Source organism: Plecotus auritus, assembly GCF_963455305.1.
Source record: "Plecotus auritus genome assembly, chromosome: 11".
Classification (NCBI taxonomy): domain Eukaryota; kingdom Metazoa; phylum Chordata; class Mammalia; order Chiroptera; family Vespertilionidae; genus Plecotus; species Plecotus auritus.
In genome coordinates this window covers 41,730,539-41,748,223 of record NC_137777.1, presented here as the reverse complement: position 1 = coordinate 41,748,223, position 17,685 = coordinate 41,730,539, and the positions used below count along the sequence as shown (strand labels likewise).

Sequence of the window (17,685 nt, the reverse complement as noted above, 5' to 3'; positions counted from 1 at the left end):
GTAAAGCACTTAAATGAGATAATAAGTACGAAACCTGGCCCTTGTGATTATTAGTAAGTGTTAGCCATCAATATAATAAACAATGTCCAGTAATTACTGTAAGCATCGTGACTCTGGAATAAAGAGGAAGCAGAAAGCATTATTTGCCTTTTATTACAGTGACTCAATTAAAAAATTACTCCATAGTTCTTTCCCCAAAGGCTTATCTTATGCCCGAGAACCACAATAAAGCACCTTTGACTTTAGAAAGGCCCAAGCTTCAATGTTTCGCCCCCTGAAAGGTCCCTGAACGTTCTGTTTTGTTCTGCACTCCTAATGCTTTCTCCTGTTACTGAAATGGTCATCCGCATAATAAAGAAGCATTTTGTAACGCTGCTGGTAAAACCCAGATGATTACGCTTTACAGTTTAATAGCATTTTTTTTCTTACATTGTCTAATTTGTTCCTAGTATCACCTAATGAGGCTGGTTTATTATTTCTAATTAGTGTCCAAGAGATCAGAAAGTTGGAGTAATTAAATGACCAGCCTAAGGTTACAAAATTGCCAGATGGCAGGTAGGGACTCAAACGTTGGTCCTCTTATTTCAAGTTCATGTCACTGTCTGACTTTTTGGTCTCTTAGTTTGGAAAAATCTGGTTCAGCAGAGCATTTGTGAAATCTTCTGTGGCTAGATGGTAATTTGGAAGTGGTTTTGCGGATTTCTTACTGGGGGAGTAGACCAGCCTTTGGAGTGTTCTCTATATTGGTCTATATTTGTTTTGTAATAGGGGACTATTGTATTTACTTCATCCCCGAACCCAAAACACACACACAAAAAAAAACAAACAAAGCTAAAAGACAGGTTACTTCTTTTCTTTTTCTTTGTAATAACCCACCATAGCATACATTTAAAATAAATGCAGGTCATTCTCCACTTAAGCTTTTGAGCTTCTCATAGGATGTTTTGTAAAAAAAAGAACACCCTTTCAGTTGTTAAGTATATAAATGACTGTATAACCAAATATCTTAGTTGAATTTCTGAATCACTTTTATTTTTTTGGAATTTTGTTATTGCAGATAATATAGTATTACACTTTAATTTTTGAGAGTTTATTTTCTTAGTAAAACCACAATTTTCTATTCTACCAATTCCTGTTTTGCTAATTTTCTATAAGCTGTTCCTTTTCCTTCAGGGATATTGTTCTGCACATGAAATGTTATTAAAATGTTCATTTTGGACAATCAAATAATAACTTAAGCATGTTATTACTCAGGATGAGGGTTTGAAAATACTTTCATATTCAGCAGACCTTAAAACTTTGTTGTTATAAACTCCACGTCATCAGTCTCACTTATAGCATTATTTTCTATCATTTTGATATTGAATTATTGAAAACATGGCAAACTGCAACAAATACTAATCATGTGCATTATCATCAACAAATTTCTGAACAAATTTAGGCAGAGATGAAAGTCCTCACATGGAGAAATATCAGGGTTGGAGCTTCAGTAGTTATGAACTAGAGATCTTTTTTTTTTGTATTCAGAATGTAGTCATATTTTAAACTTTGCCCAATATAATTATAACAACCATCAAAGTCCCTTCTATCTATAATTAAATCACTTAAACACTAAACTGTACTATTATGTATCATAATAAACATGATATTTATATTGAAACTAGAGGCCCAGTGCACAAAATTCATGTATGGGGGTGGGTGTCCCTCAGCCCAGCCTGCACCCTCTCCAATCTGGGACCCCTCGAGGGATGTCCGACTGCCCGTTTAGGCCCGATCCTACTGGCAGGATCGGGCCTAAACGGGCAGTCGGACATCCCTCTCACAATCCAGGACTGCTGGCTCCCAACTGCTCGCCTGCCTGCCTTCCTGATTGCCACTAACCGCTTCTGCCTGCCAGCCTGATCACCCCCTAACCCAGGGGTGGGCAAACTTTTTGACTCGAGGGCCACAATGGGTTCTTAAACTGGACCGGAGGGCCGGAACAAAAGCATGGATGGAGTGTTTGTGTGAACTAATATAAATTCAAAGTAAAGGAGCGGAGGGGAGAGCAAGAGAACCCTCCACTCTTTCGGCTCCACGGGCCGGATAGAACAGCCGAACGGGCCGGATCCGACCCGCGGGCCACAGTTTGCCCACTGCTGCCCTAACCACTCCCCTGCCAGCCTGATTGATGCCTAACTGCTCTCCTGCCAGCCTATTTGCCCCTAACTGCCCTCCCCTGCAGGCCTGGTCACCCCTAACTGCTCTCCCCTGCAGGCCTGGGTCCCCCCCTAACTGCCCTCCCCTGCAGGCTTGATCACCCCCAACTGCCCTCCCTTGCAGGCCTGGTCCCTCCCAACTGCCCTCCCCTGCTGGCCTGATCGCCCACAACTGCCCTCCCTTGCAGACCTGGTCCCTCCCCTGCTGGCCATCTTGTGGTGGCCATCTTGTGTCCACATGGGGGTAGGATTTTTGACCACATAGGGGCAACCATCTTGTATGTTGGAGTGACAGTCAATTTGCATATTACTCTTTTATTAGATAGGATAGAGGCCTGGTGCAAGGGTGGGAGCCAGCTGGTTTGCCCTGAAGGGTGTCCCAGATCAGTGTGGGGTTCCCTTGGGGTGGTGGGGTGGCCTGGGCGAGAGGCCCGTGGTGGTTTGCAGGCCAGCTACGCACCCCGATGACCCAAGCGGAGGCCCTGGTATCTGGGATTTATTTATCTTCTATAATTGAAAGTTTGTAGCCTTGAGTGGAGGCCAAGGCAGGCCAGGGCAGGCGGAAAGCTTGGCTTCCTCCATTGCCGGGAAAACGCAAGCCTCCTGTTCGGTCCGTGGCCGCAGCCATCTTGGTTGGGTTAATTTGCATACTCGTTCCTGATTGGCTGGTGGGAGTGGCTTTGTGGGTGTAGCAGAGTGATGGTTAATTTGCGTGTTACTCTTTTATTAGATAGGATGCTTACTATTATAGATTTAAATTCTCACACTGCTCTTAGCAAGGTCACCAGTGAGATTCTAGTTTCCATATTGAAAGGATATATTTGGTCCCCATTTTCTTTATAATTTTTGCAGATTTTGCAGAAAAGTTCAAATTTTTACCATTTTGAAACTCATTTCATGGCTTTCTGGGTGATGAAATCTTTTCTTCTTCCTTCCTATCTGAACACACCCCACCTTTATCATCCTCTTCTCTCCTCCCCAGGAAATCAGAAGCCTGGAAGTCATTCTAGAGTCTACTTTTACTCATCTCACCCTCCAATTGTCCTCCAACTTCTGTGGTGCCTATGTGTTGGAGGTTCACTAAATCCTCCCTCCCTCTTGATTTCCACTGCCACGGTTCAGGGCTTTATCCTTTCTGACTTCATGATCATTATGCCATCTTTATTGATTTTATTGACCCCACTCTTGGCCTACTTGGTTCATCCCCTACAGTGCTGTTGGAGGGAGCTAAAAAAAAAAAAAGAGGAGTTTTAAACCCTATAATACGGACTACCCAATTATAAAAGCATCCACAATTCTTTCCTTCTGCTCCCTCAGGAGAACCCATGTTGTTGCAATTCCTTAAGGTCACCATCCTCTCTCACTTCCATGATTTCCCATGCTCTTTCTTCTGTCTGTGATGATTTGTTCGCATTCATCTTCCTTCACCACGCCAATTTTTTTCAGGTTAGCTACTACTCATCAAATTAGATGAGCTTTGCTTCCTTCAGGGAGCCTCCCCCGACCCATAGTTGTGGTCCCACAGCACCTGCAGAAGGGACTATCAATAAACACGCCTCCTCTTTCTCCCAAGCACTACATTTCCCGGCCCCCCCTTGCTGGCCCCAAACAATACCCCTCCAGCTGCTCTGGGCTTTTTCCTCTTCCATCTTATCTGTGGTAGACACAGATACATGCTTATAGTATGAGACATTTGTCATGATAATTTTCTATTGGGTAACTCAATTTTGTCTCCAATTTACTGGTATATAACAGATTTAAACAAATGACAATGTTTCAATCCTTCATTTACTTTTCTTGGTATTCTGCCTTTTATTCAGTAGAAGGATGGTACAGTATTTAGTTTTCTGTAAAAGCTAGATAATTCTCTGAAGGTTACCTATTAACTATTTTGATTTGTGGCACTGGATTATCAAGAGGCCATACAGCTGAGATAAACTTATAAGCAATAATTAAATTAGGTGATTCCTTTTCAGTAGCCAGTAATCAAATTTTAAAGCTCGAGTTATGAAAACTTAATGCTCATCCATCATTTATATTAGATAATCTAATAAAAAGGCATAATATTGACTCTTAGAATGACCCGCCCCTTGTATAATTATATGGGACTATAAAAGTGGGTGCCACCTACTGACTGTGAGAAAAGAAACAGTTCTCTGCTTTCTCTGCTTGGGTATTTTTGTCTGTGTAACTTCTGAAACAAGATGTCAAATTTCACGAATGAAGGTAAGCATAATTTTTATTCAATATCCTATAACTTTCACATTTTAAAGAATAATACATGTATTTCAGATGTTAGATGAGTCAAGGTTTCTGAGATAAGGATTTAGTTTAATTATAATAAAAATTATATATCTGAAATGCCAGTTTGGGTTACCACTGTAAGGAATGTGGATTGTCATTTTATATTTGATGTGATTAAGTTTTAGTGTAACTTGGATCTCATCATGAATTGGATGAAACAGAACTTTATTTTACATCTAATTCTGTTTGAACTGTTTGAGCTATGGTTGTTCAGAGTTCACTGAGAGGCTTGGCAGATAGCATAGAAACAAATTTAAAATTTTGGCCATTGCTTCTAGTTAAATAATTAGAAATAAAATATTCACAATGTAAACATTAATTCTATCATAAAATTTCGGTTGTTGCTTCAGGTAAAATAGTTAGAAATAGAAATTTACAACATAAAGGTTAATTCCATCATCTGATTCAGTTAAGGCATAAAATATGTACTGGTTTATAAGCACACTAGAGGCCCGGTGCACGAAATTCGTGCACAAGGGGGGTGTCCCTCAGCCCAGCCTGCACCCTCTCCAATCTGGGACCCCTTGAGGGATGTCCGACTGCCCGTTTAGGCCCGATCCTACCAGTAGGATCTCACAATCCAGGACTGCTGGCTCCCAACTGCTCGCCTGCCTGACTTCCTGATTGCCCCTAACCACTTCTGCCTGCCAGCCTGATCACCCCCTAAACACTCCCCTGCCAGCCTGATTGATGCCTAACTGCTCCCCTGCCAGCCTGTTTGCTCCTAACTGCCCTCCCCTGAAGGCCTGTTCACCCCTAACTGCCCTCCCCTGCAGGCCTGGTCACCCCTAACTGCCCTCCCCAGCAGGCTTGGTCACCCCTAACTGCCCTCCCTGCAGGCTTGATCACCCCCAACTGCCCTCCCTTGCAGACCTGGTCCCTTCCAACTGCCCTCCCCTGCTGGCCATCTTGTGGTGGCCATCTTGTGTCCACATGGGGGCAGCCATCTTTGACTACATGGGGGCAGCCATCTTGTGTGTTGGAGTGATGGTCAATCTGCATATTACTCTTTTATTAGATAGGATAGAGGTCTGGTGCACCGGTGGGGGCCAGCTGGTTTGCCCAGAAAGGTGTCCCGGATCAGTGTGGGGGTTCCCTTGGGGCATGGGGTGGCCTGGGCGAGGGGCCTGTGGTGGTTTGCAGACTGGCCACACTCCCTGGCGACCCAAGCGGAGGCCCTGCTATCTGGGATTTATTTATCTTCTACAATTGAAACTTTGTAGCCTGGAGCGGAGCCAAGCCTTCTGCTCCCTCCATGGTGGCAGCCATTTCTGTTGGGATTTATTTATCTTCTATAATTGAAACTTTGTAGCCTGGAGTGGAGGCCTGGGCCTGCCAGGGTGTGCAGAAAGCTTGGCTTCCTCCATCACTGGGGAAATCCAAGCCTCCCTCTGCTCTCTACCTGGCTGCAGCCATCTTGGTTGGGTTAATTTGAATATTCGCTCCTGATGGGCTGGTGGGCGTGGCTGGTGGGCGTGACTGGTGGGTGTAACGGAGTGATGGTTAATTTGCGTATTACTCTTTTATTAGATAGGATAATACAAATAAAGTAAGTATATATACCTTACTTTATTCTAAAATTTGGAATTCTATTTGCCATGACACAATGAACTCTTAGCAGGTTTTCCTTACCTAGGAGGCCAACTTAATTAGCTTTTTAAATATCTGACATTTTAAATAATCTTATCAGATTTGCATTTTATTAATGACTCTGATAATCTCTCTAGTCCATGGCTGCCAAGGGCCCTGGGAATGGTGCTGTGTATCAGCTGGTCTTATGGGAGGCAGACAGGATCGAATGTGCTTCAGGTTTCTCTGTAACAAAGTACGCTGAGTTTCTCTGGTTCCCTGGTAGAAAAAAGCATTTCACAGTAAAATGTGTGGGTGTGTAATCATCTCACAATTTGTCCATATTAACCAGAATGTTCCATCTGGGACTAGGTGTCACCAAACTGGCAACGTGGCCTGGTGAGCAGTAGAGCTTCATGAACATCAGTTTCCTCCCTTCCTCCTGACTCAATCCTTTTGTAATGTAACTTAAATATGTTAAGATGTCCTGTATAAAAAAAATTTCCCTTTCCATGCAATTGGGCAGAAACAGGGCAGAATTTTTAAAAATCACCTAACTGATTAAGATCATTGTCTGAGCACACACACCTATTTTCCTTCCCATCTGCAATCCTGTGAAATGGCAAAGAATATATATAAGCTTTTGTAGTAAAGAGTAAAGTCAAACTAAGGTGGGTAAACATAATAATGCATCAGCAGTCTAGAAATGTTAAAGACTTCTGGAAAAATGGAAGGCAGACAGGACCAGATCTACAGAGATATAAAAATAAGGGAAAACTCCAGTTAAATATAGGCAAAGCAATACTGAGATGGGAAGAATGATGGGGGAACCAGTGACCACAGGATACAGAGATGGTCTGCAAGTGTTAACTGAGGAGCAGTAACAGAGAGGCTAGAAGGAAGGAGGGAGTAGGTGTCCGGGGACTCTCCTGCCTGCACCCTTCTAAGACTGAAGTTCCCTGGCCCCCAAGGTCCTCTCTCAAAGCCAAATGATGCTTGCCCCTAGGACACACCCTCTGCCAGGCTTCCAGAATGACCTCTTTCAGAACCCTCTTTATTCTCTTTTGCCCTGGTGACCCTTTTCAGCTGTTAGGAGAAAAGCGATTGATCAAAGTAAATTGACGATAACAAATAGAAAACCTTAATATTCCTCTGAGGCATTTCCCTTTTAAAATGAGGAACTAATAGATGTAAAATGCCAGCAGACAACAGTGACTCAAAGTTATTCTTTCCCCATCCATCTGAATCATTTTTTAGATTTTTTTTCTAAATACATTACCCACTCCAACCTGATAACAGCCGGGGATGCCGCTGATGCCTGGTCTGTACTCCCTGGGTACAGATGCTGAAGGAAAACTGCCGGTGGCAAAGCTGAATGCGGTATCCTCCACCAGCCTTCCAGCAGGCCACATGGGTTGATGACTGGAGATAACCTCAGTATTCACCTTCTAAGGAATTCCAGGCCAGGGGGTGAAATTGACGGCAACCTGTCATATCTGTTGGAAGAGTTGAGGGAACCTTCCCATAGTGCCTCAATAGCATCATGACCACACTACTAGCCTTGAGTTCAGCTCCGGGTAGCCCCTAAGTCAGGCAGTCTACATACTTGTATTTAGTGCTGGCTCTATGCCAGAGCCTGCATCCATGCAGACTTGTGTCAGGTGGGGGAGATCACCACCTGGATATGACAACCCAGGGTCTCAAAGGGGTGCAGTGTGTCCAAATAAAAGATTGGCCAAGTTTTCTCCTGTGCAAAGTGCAACAAGCTTTGGAAGTCTGTTGCTTCCTAACCTTGTGACATAAACACAGTGGCAACAGTTTCAGAGGTCCCACTGTCCGCACCTAAATGCACAACTAGCGTCTCCAACAGAGAGGACACACCTTCCACTCTACACTGTTGATTATACAGGCAGTGCAGGCCCACAGAGACAGGCCTTTCAAACAGCGCTGATGGTAAACAGTAGTCAACTTGACGTATACAGTCATTTTATTAGCCATTCTGAAAAACCAAACCTTAAGTGGCTTAGTATTGTTATCCACAGGAAATGTACCCAGAGGAAGTGGAGCCTTTTATTAGAAAATAGGAGTTTTTTTTAAAATCTGTATCTCCAAAGAGGCTTTTAAAATGAAACGAACTGCCAAAACCGGTTTGGCTCAGTGGATAGAGCGTCGGCCTGCGGACTGAGGGGTCCCGGGTTCGATTCCGGTCAGGGGCATGTCACTGGGTTGCGGGCACGTCCCCAGTGGGTGGTGTGCAGGAGCCAGCTGATTGATGTTTCTCTCTCATCGATGTTTCTAGCTCTCTATCCCTCTCCCTTCCTCTCTGTAAAATATCAATAAAATATGTTTAAAAAAAAAATGAAACGAACAAGGGAAAAACAGGCCCAGTGGCTTTTAGAAACAATACATTCTATAAAAATAGAAATCTTCCCAATGTACCCAGTTATTATCTCATTCTCCCCCCCCCCCCCCCGCCCCGCTCCCAACCCCAAAGGTTGTTGGGTAGGGCGTGTGTGGGGTGGGGGCTTAGTGTTTTTATTAGCTAGATCCACCCAGACCTGACACCTAGACTAGGATGGGGGTGGAGGTGGGAGGGGAGGGACAGGAAATAGGCGCTTTCTGCCTAAAGTGGTGAGTGAGCCCTTGGGACACTCGGTGCGCCCCCCCTCCCATCTCTGCGCGCGGGGCCACACGGTCTGCGTCCTGCCACCACACCACACCCCTTCTCCTTCCTGCACTACAAGTAGCTGAGGCCCGAGAGCTCCTCGCAGAAGTTCCCGGCCTCGCGCAGAGCAAGTTTTCCACGGTCCCGGGACTGCCGGGGCGGACCCGCCTCTCTGCGACCCGTCGGCTCACCGCGCTTTGTCGCCCCAGGTGCCCGCGCGCAGCAGCTGCAGCAGGTGGCGTCCGGGGTGGGGACCATGAGGTGCAGCCTGAAGAGGATGCTGCGCACTGGGGGGAAGAAGGAGCCCCAGGGCGTGGTCTACCAGGGCGTGGAGGACGACATGGACGACTCCAAGGACTCCTTTAAGGTACCCTGGGCGATCGGCGGGCGGGAGCGTGTGCCGTGTCGCTAGACCTTTTTTTTTTTTGTAGGTTTTATTTCAGACTAAAGAGCTAAATGGCTATACCTGGAAGTCGGATTTCCAGAAGTGCCTTGGCGGTGGGAAGCATTCTTGTCCCGTGGAGTAAAACAGAAACCAGCACCTGAGGGGGAAGCATTACAGGAATCTTAGAGTAGAGAATCCTGGGGCGGGGGGTGGGGAGGTAGGGGAGTAGCCCGGACAGGCTCCACGGAGAGGAAGGCCCTTTGAAGATGGGTAGGTGGTCCATGGGGTCCCAAGGACTAGATGGGGCTTCTGTTTCTTAAGCTGTAAGAAGGCAGCATGAGCTACTGCCACCCTCTGATGGCGCAGTCTGAGGGCTCAGGCTAAGCGCTCAGAAACCCACCCCTGGGTTTCCTCAGGTTGTCAGCAGGGGGAAAGGTCTCATTTCAGACTTTAATATATCTTTACAAAGCCTCTCAAACCCTCACCACAAATCCCTTTCCACAATGGAATTAACGGTTCCTATGTATTTTGGGGGGGGGGGGGGATGCTTATTCAGATACACATGTTACAAAAGTGGGATGTCACAGAGGTTTGCACTTCTATTTCCTCACAAAATATATTTCAGAATGCTTTTCAAATCAGCACCTGGAGAGGTACCTCACGATTTTTAGCAGCTTTATAGAATTCCCTTCTCTGAGTGCATCATGATGTATTTAGCCAGTTCTGCATCCATAGACACTTGGGCTGTGTCTGGTTTTGTTATTTCATATGATTGAATGAATCTGCGAAGGGAGATGTGGCTTTGTCTGTCTGTCCACTGGTACCTTAGTGGGCATGTTTGTATGTTAAAGTCCTAGCAGGATCAAGAGGTATGTATAACTTTCATTTTGGTATAAATTAAATTGACAAGAAGCCCTCTAAACAGGAGGCAGGAATTGATACTTACCAATTGATACTCATGTGTGTGAGCCAGACACGTGGAGTAAATCACATAACCCCACAAACCAGGCCTCCCAAGTTGAGTCTGTTGGCACATCCGCACGGAATACTATTTTCCTCCTCAATGTTAACAGGTCTTAATGTATTTAATATAGTTAATGAAGAATTGAGCATTTAGGATTCATATAATAAACGTTAGGTTGAAATAAGTAAAACAAAATCTCTTAAAATTTTGATCTTTGATTTTTGCTTCATGGCCTTTTGTCTTCATCCCTACTACTGAGGTCATGAGCGAATTTCCAGCATTAGAATAGTGTCTCTGGAATTAACTTTATGGAACAGGAAAAAAATTATAACAATTTGGAAAATCACACCAGAAATACTTCCTTTGCCTACTTAAGTGCAATAGAGCCATTTGTGTTGTTTTATTTTATTTATTTTATTTTTTTAAATTATATTTTATTGATTTTTTTACAGAGAGGAAGGGAGAGGGATAGAGAGACAGAAACATTGATGAGAGAGAAGCATCGACCAGCTGCCTCCTGCACGCCCCCCACTGGGGATGTGCCCACAACCAAGGCACATGCCCTTGACCAGAATCGAACGAGGGACCCTTCAGTCCCCAGGCCAACGCTCTATCCACTGAGCAAAACCGGCTAGGGCCATTTGTGTTGTTTTAGAAGCCACATTAAAGCTTACAGAGGGAGGGAGGGCTTTATATATTTTATTTTATTTTATGACCTGCAGCAATTCCAGATCATTCCATAGAAATCTCAATGGTGAGAAGAATTAAAGATCAATACATATAACACTCCTCATAGTTCTGAACTCTAAGGATTTCCTGATTAAAAAGATACTGTGTACAGTATCCAGCACACACACTGTCTCCAGCACACACACTGTCTCAGGAATACTAACAAAACCGAAGGATGGCAGAAACCTCAGAAGATGAGAAATGTGGATAAAACCATCTGACTTATACCTTTTTCCTTTCCTGATGACTTTTCTTCAAGAATTAATATTTGCCGTAACTGGTTTGGCTCAGTGGATAGAGCCCTAGCTTCAGGGTCTGGGGATTGGTTCTGGTCAAGAGCACATGATCCCCAGTAGGGGGCATGCAGGAGGCAGCCAATCAATGATTCCCTCTCATAATTGCTATTTCTATCTCTCTCCCTTCCTCTTTGAAACCAATAAAATGTATATTTTTAAAAAGAGTTAATATTTTAGCATTTGACCATCCATTTGTTATAATCTCTCACCTTAGCTTCCCTATTTTTATCCCACTTATATGCATTCCATTAAAGTAACCTGAAACAGATGTCTTTGATCTCTCTGTTTTAAAGAATTCGCTGCTTTAAAGGTGATTTAGTCTATTATGTTCTGTGTGTAGTTATATAATGTGACATGCAAAACTACACTGAATGGTTATATAATAATTGGTCTAAATCACAATTTTGGCTTATTCTAGAACTTTCGTTAAGAAATCCTTCCAAGGCTGACTTATCATGTACTGTGTTCAGAGTGACTATTCAACGCCTCTGATGAGCATGTATAAAGTATTTTGATGTGCTTGTGCCATTGTGAACTCAGCAGTTCCTTGGGAGCATCTGAAGCACATACTTGTTCCCAAGAGTGTTTAACTAGATTGATCGCTGAACAGACCTATAAATGGCTCTTTCTGGCTCTGTGGGGTGAGCAATATAATCCCTTTATTATCAATGAAAGGACATATCAAACTCAGGTGGCTAAAATACTTCCAGATGGACTTAGGCAAACACTTGCTTGATAGGGTAAGACCTTGAGAATACTTATTTCTGTGAGAAGTCCATTTTTAAACTTAGTTCTGAATATGTGTAAACTTGGACACGGTTGGATACCCCTTGTCATATGCATCCACTAAAGGTATATGAAGCTTATGTAGAAATGTGTAATTGAAAATTCAGTGACACATCTCCATTTAAGGGCCTACCATGGAAGAGTGACTCCTTAGGTACTATTCTGTGTTAATGGAGCAAAAATCAAAGGTCGAGATTTTTATTTATTTTTCTAATATATTTTTACTAGCGCCCTGGTGCACGGATTCATGCACATTGAAAGGAAATTAATTAGAAGGTGGCTGGTGGGGCAGGACTGGGTGAGATGGGCCAGACACACCCTAAAGCCAACCTCCTGCGGTCCCTCCCCGGCCGCCTGCACCTGGGGTAGTACACAGCTCAAAGGGCGTCTGCAGAGTGAGTGGGGTCCCTCTGGCAGGTGGGGTCCCCTGGTCTGCTGAAACCGGCTCTCCAACATCCCCCAAGGGGTCCCAGATTGCAAGAGGGTGGTTCTTTGGTGATGCACCCTGGAATTGGGCTCCCTCCTCTCTGGTTCTGGGGTGCATCACCCGAGAACCACTGCCGCCAAGTGACTGGAGCTCAGCAGCTCCTGCATTGAGTGTCTGCCCCCTTGTGGTCAGTGCGTGTCATAGCTACTGGCTGTTTGGATGGTCGCTTAGCGTTTTATATATATAGATTGATTTCAGAGAGGAAGGGAGAGGGAGGGAGAGATAGAAATCAATGATGAGAGATAATCATTGATTGGCTGCCTCCTACACACCCCACACTGGGGATTAAGCCTGCAACCTAGGCATGTGCCCTGACTGGGAATCAAACCCTAATCTCCTAGTTCAGAGGTCAACACTCAACCACTGAGCCACACCGGCCGGGCGAGATTTCATTTTATATATTTCAACCTGATATTTATTATATGAATTCTTAGTGCTCAATTCTTTATTAACTGTATTAAAAAATAAATTAAGCACATTAAGACTTTATTTTAGCCGAAACCGGTTTGGCTCAGTGGATAGAGCGTCGGCCTGCGGATTGAAGGGTCCTAGGTTCGATTCCGGTCAAGGGCATGTACCTTGGTTGCGGGCACATCCCCAGTAGGGGGTGTGCAGGAGGCAGCTGATCGATGTTTCTCTCTCATCGATGTTTCTAACTCTCTATCCTTCTCCCTTCCTCTCTGTAAAAAATCAATAAAATACATTTTAAAAAAAAAAGACTTTATTTTAGTCATGATAGTTTTTAATTTGAATAGTGGGAAATGTTCTGGTCATCTGTAAAATAACGAATCATGGGTTCACATATTGCCATGTGTCAAATGTGGCACAGTCAAAAGTAGAATTAAAGCAAGTGCCTGCCTGGATCATTTGTTTGGGGAGGTTTCTGAATTTTTAGAAAATAGTCATCTTATAGTGGGTCCCATGAAAAGCTACTGTCTTGTAGAACATTTTGCTTTTGGTCCATGTGATGAAATATTTGCTAAGAAATCGCTTTGGAAAAAATTCAGACAAATGTATTGCTTGGGCACATATTTCGGAAGCCTGAAGGAACACTGAGAAAAAATCTTAGTCTCTATATTGTCACAGGACAGGAAGGAGGTTCAATTAATTTTTCCCATTGGTTTTTTAAGTCTCTAGGGAATTGAAATTCACCAAGTAGCCCAGGGAAGTTCTAGTATGTCTAACAGTCCACATGGCCTCACCTGATGTGTTTTCCTTCCTTCTTCCCTTTTTCTGGAAAAATTATTTACATGTGAAAATAAGTATACAAATTATTTACAACATAGAAAATAAGTATACAAGTGTGTAGTGTACCTTAGACAGTATTAGAAAAGAACTAGAGTTTTTCAAACATATTTTTGGCTTCAACAGATACTAAGAATTTTCAGAGTTAAATAGAGAAATAGATTGTCAGTTAATGTAGATATTAATAAAGGATGCATTAATTTCAGTAAGAACATAATAAACTCTTTGCTCATATATATATAAATTTAAATTATAATGCAAGAAAGCCTCATAGAAGCAAGTTTATGATATGAAAGCTGTTTTCAAATTGTAATTGCTATAGTAACATTACTAACATTTAATACAATGATTTTAAAAAAATATATTTTATTGATTTTTTACAGAGAGGATAGAGAGTTAGAAACATCGATGGGAGAGAAACATTGATCAGCTGCCTCCTGCACAGCCCCTACTGGGATGTGCTCGCAACCAAGGTACATGCCCTTGACCGGAATCGAACCTGGGACCATTCAGTCCACAGGCCAACGCTCTATCCACTGAGCCAAACTGGTTAGGGCTGAATACAATGATTTTTAAGGATTTATTTACTTTTTAGTAAGTTAATTCTATGCATGCCATGAGCTTTTCAAGAAAAAGACCTATCTGGGAATTTTTCTTTATATCTTGTGAGAATGAATCAAACTCAGAATGTCCACACTGTCACCTTAAAATTTCACAAGGAGGAAACATAATGTCACCTGTGATAAATCATTTTTAGTCCAGTCATAATAAAGAATATAAAAAGCGTGAAGAAAAGAAAGTGTTAGAAAAAATGAGATATTCTAAAGAGCTCTTGCTCTTTCCCAGACATCACTGGACGTGAACATGTGTTTGGAATTCCACATTTACAGGCCAGTGTCAGCAGCCAACAATGCCAGAACGTACTGAGCCTACTCTACAAAGTCCCCTCTTAGGCTCCATAATATCTTATTATATAATGGATATTATTATATCCATTGTATGAGGGTGGTTTTGACCTCAGCTTCTAGTGTATGTTGACTTTTAGCATCCATCATCATTCAGGCAAAATATATATTCCAGGCATCTTCTGTTCAAATTCTGAATTTGCCACTTACTGTGCCTTTGGGCAAGTGACATAACCTTGCAATGCCCTGATGTAGGGTTCCAAGTAAAGGCAAGTAACACTAGCTCTTCCTGGGTGCAGAGAGCACCAAGGAGGTGAGCCTGACATGATTTGGCCGCAACAGGACCCCAGTGATAGGATGCTCGTTCCCAGGGGTGAGTGGAAGCCATTCTAGACTACTGACCACGTGAGTGACATGACAATGCTCCAGGACTCTAGCTCTGGTATATAAGAAGGGAAACATTGGATGGGAATTGACTGTAGGCATGAAGGCCAATGACAGGATAGCAATTTAGATTCCTGGACTTAATTCTTGCATTCATGAAAAAATTTTTTTCTATTTCACCAAAATCCCTTGTGCTGTAGTTTACATTTTCACCTGGCAAGGAGAATTCCTCTATAGTGTCACTATCCTTCTTATTTCTCAGATCACACCCCTTACATTTGCTTCAAAACTTTTCTCGAGATCTTTATTTCTATAGTATATACACATTTATAATCTGAAAATAAAATCAGTTTCTTAAGGTACTTATCAATGTTTAGGCATTTGCTTGCATTTTCTTTATATCTGTGAACATTTTGTATTGTAAGCATGATAAATAGTTTTGGATGATAATAACTTTTAACAATGCACTTATATTAATAAATTTTACATATGCCTGTTTGAAGTGAAAAATTTTTAATGTACTTCTAGGTGGTTTTTGAAGGAAATGCCAATGAATTACAAAGCTGTCTGAAGAAACCAAAGAAGCTACCCAAATATGATGATGTGAACGCCTCCCCTTTGCATTATGCCGCAGAAGAAGGTGACATTGGGCTGATGGAGATGATCATCAGTGACTCCTCTTGTGAAGGTAACAAAATGTTACAGTGATTGCTCCCTATCCATTATCCCATTAGGTTCATTGAAAAAAGTGCTGAGAAGTTACTCTGAAGGTAGATTGGTTTAAAGAGCCTGACGAGCTCACTCAGAGTGTGAATTTCCCTATAGGCCAGTGGTCCTCAATTTTCCCCACTGAAACACTGCCGGCCAAGGACAGTGCAGAGACCTGGGACACTGCGTGGCAAGCACTTCAAATCTTTCTGATAAGTCATAAAAATTCATATACATTGTATGTATCCTTCTATACTATTTCTATTGAGGTTATTCTACACTTAAATTGCTCATCTGTGAATAAAACTGACACTCTAAGAAGATATAACATACTCTCCCACGACCCGGCTTCATACACCAGCCTCATTGCAGAAACTCAACTGTAGTCAAGGAAGGTGGATGCCACAGAGACGTCAGCAGTGAGGTGGAAGGATAAGGCTTTTATGAGTTGAGATAATTCTGTCAATGTTGTGGAAGAGGCATTGGAAGTGGAATCCCAATTAGAAAGCTATTTTAGTGTAAAGAGTCAACCAGGGTTTTGAAGTTGGAATAGGAGAAAGGAAGAGATTCGAGAGCTATTTTGCACATGGAGTCAACAGTGTGTGATAAAAGATGGGATATAAAGAGGAAGTGGCAAGAAGTGACTCTGAAAAGAGATGAGGCTGATAGTATAACCACAAAGAAAAGGAGGCATAGAAGATAATACAAGAAAAGTGTGTCTGACATGTGATGGGGTAATGACTTGGGTTTGGTCCTACTGAGTTTAAAAGGCCCAGGGGACATGCATTTGGAAATACCCAGTAGACAACTAGAAATATAGAAGGGAAGGCGCCAGCCCTACAAAGCCACTGTTGCAAAGGAAGCAGCTGGGACTGTGGGAATGCCTGGAGACCCTTTAGGAGACCAGAGAATTGCCCCTAAAGGTAGCGAAGGGGAGAGCACCGACATTAAGGGTCAGATGGCAGAGGAAAAGCCAGGAGCAGGATGGTGAAGAGAGTGATGGGAAGGGAGTGAAGATACACCCAACAAGGGAGGAAGCTTACAGCACACCCTCACATTAGAAAGACTCGGGACCTTTGTAGAAATGATTTCTGAAAAGTGGCGAAGACAAAAGCCAAATTCAAGTTATTTAATTAGTAATTGGAAGTATGTAAGTTTAGGCCCCTGTTTAACCAAGTTTGGTGCTGATTGAAGTGCTCAATAAAGTGCTCAGTCTTGATCAGACAGGTTAAGAGGGGTGTGTGTGTGTGTGTGTGTGTGTGTGTGTGTGTGTGCGCGCGCGTGCGTGCGCACGCGCTGCGTTGTGTGAGTCTGTGAGTGCATGTGTGTATATGTGTATATATATTTAAGAATGAGGCTTTTGGCCCTAACTGGTTTGGCTCAGTGGATAGAGCATCGGCCTGTGGACTGAAGGGTCCCAGGTTCGATTCCGGTCAGGGGCATGCATGTACCTTGGTTGTGGGCACATCCCTGGTGGGAGGTGTGCAGGAGGTGGCTGATCTATGTTTCTCTCTCATCAATGTTTCTGTTCTCTGTCCCTCTCTCTAAAAAAATCAATAAAATATATTTTTTAAAAAAAGAATGAGGCTTTTGGATGAGTGAAAGGAAATAGTGTAGAGATAATTTAAGAACAAAACAAAACAGACATGGGTGCAACATGGGTCTAGGCATTGTAGATGGTCCCCAAATCATTTTCAAAAGTGAGTATTTTTCCCTCCTCAGACATAAAGATATACTGCCACTAATTAAAATAGTTGATAAAGAAGACAGTCATGTCTATTGCTGTGCTGAGCTCACAGAATAAACAGCGTGGTATGTCATATTGCAGCCATGTGTGTCATTGGAGGCTCAAGCTCTAATTCCAGTCCTGTGGTCTCTCAGCATTGCTATGGGCCAAACACTGTGCATGAATTATATATATATATATATATATATATATATATATATATATATATATATATATATATATATATTTCTTTTTTGTAATCAAATTTGAGTATGAGAAAACAGGTTAAAAGAAGTAAGGCAACTTACCGAACTCTTTTTACTAGCGGTGTAAT

At 42.8% G+C, this 17,685-nt stretch overlaps 1 protein-coding gene across 1 annotated transcript in view; it reads left to right on the top strand.

Moving 5' to 3' along the window:
- Positions 1-8,977: 8,977 nt before the first annotated feature.
- TRPA1 (transient receptor potential cation channel subfamily A member 1) overlaps positions 8,978-17,685 on the top strand; it is a gene marked incomplete at its 3' end in the record, with an annotated part of 48,335 nt that continues 39,627 nt past the window's right edge. The window contains exons 1-2 of the mRNA XM_080646556.1: positions 8,978-9,103; positions 15,446-15,605. Coding sequence (XP_080502682.1) covers positions 8,993-9,103; positions 15,446-15,605 — 271 coding nt within the window. The 5' untranslated portion in view covers positions 8,978-8,992. The remainder of the gene's footprint in view (positions 9,104-15,445; positions 15,606-17,685) is intronic.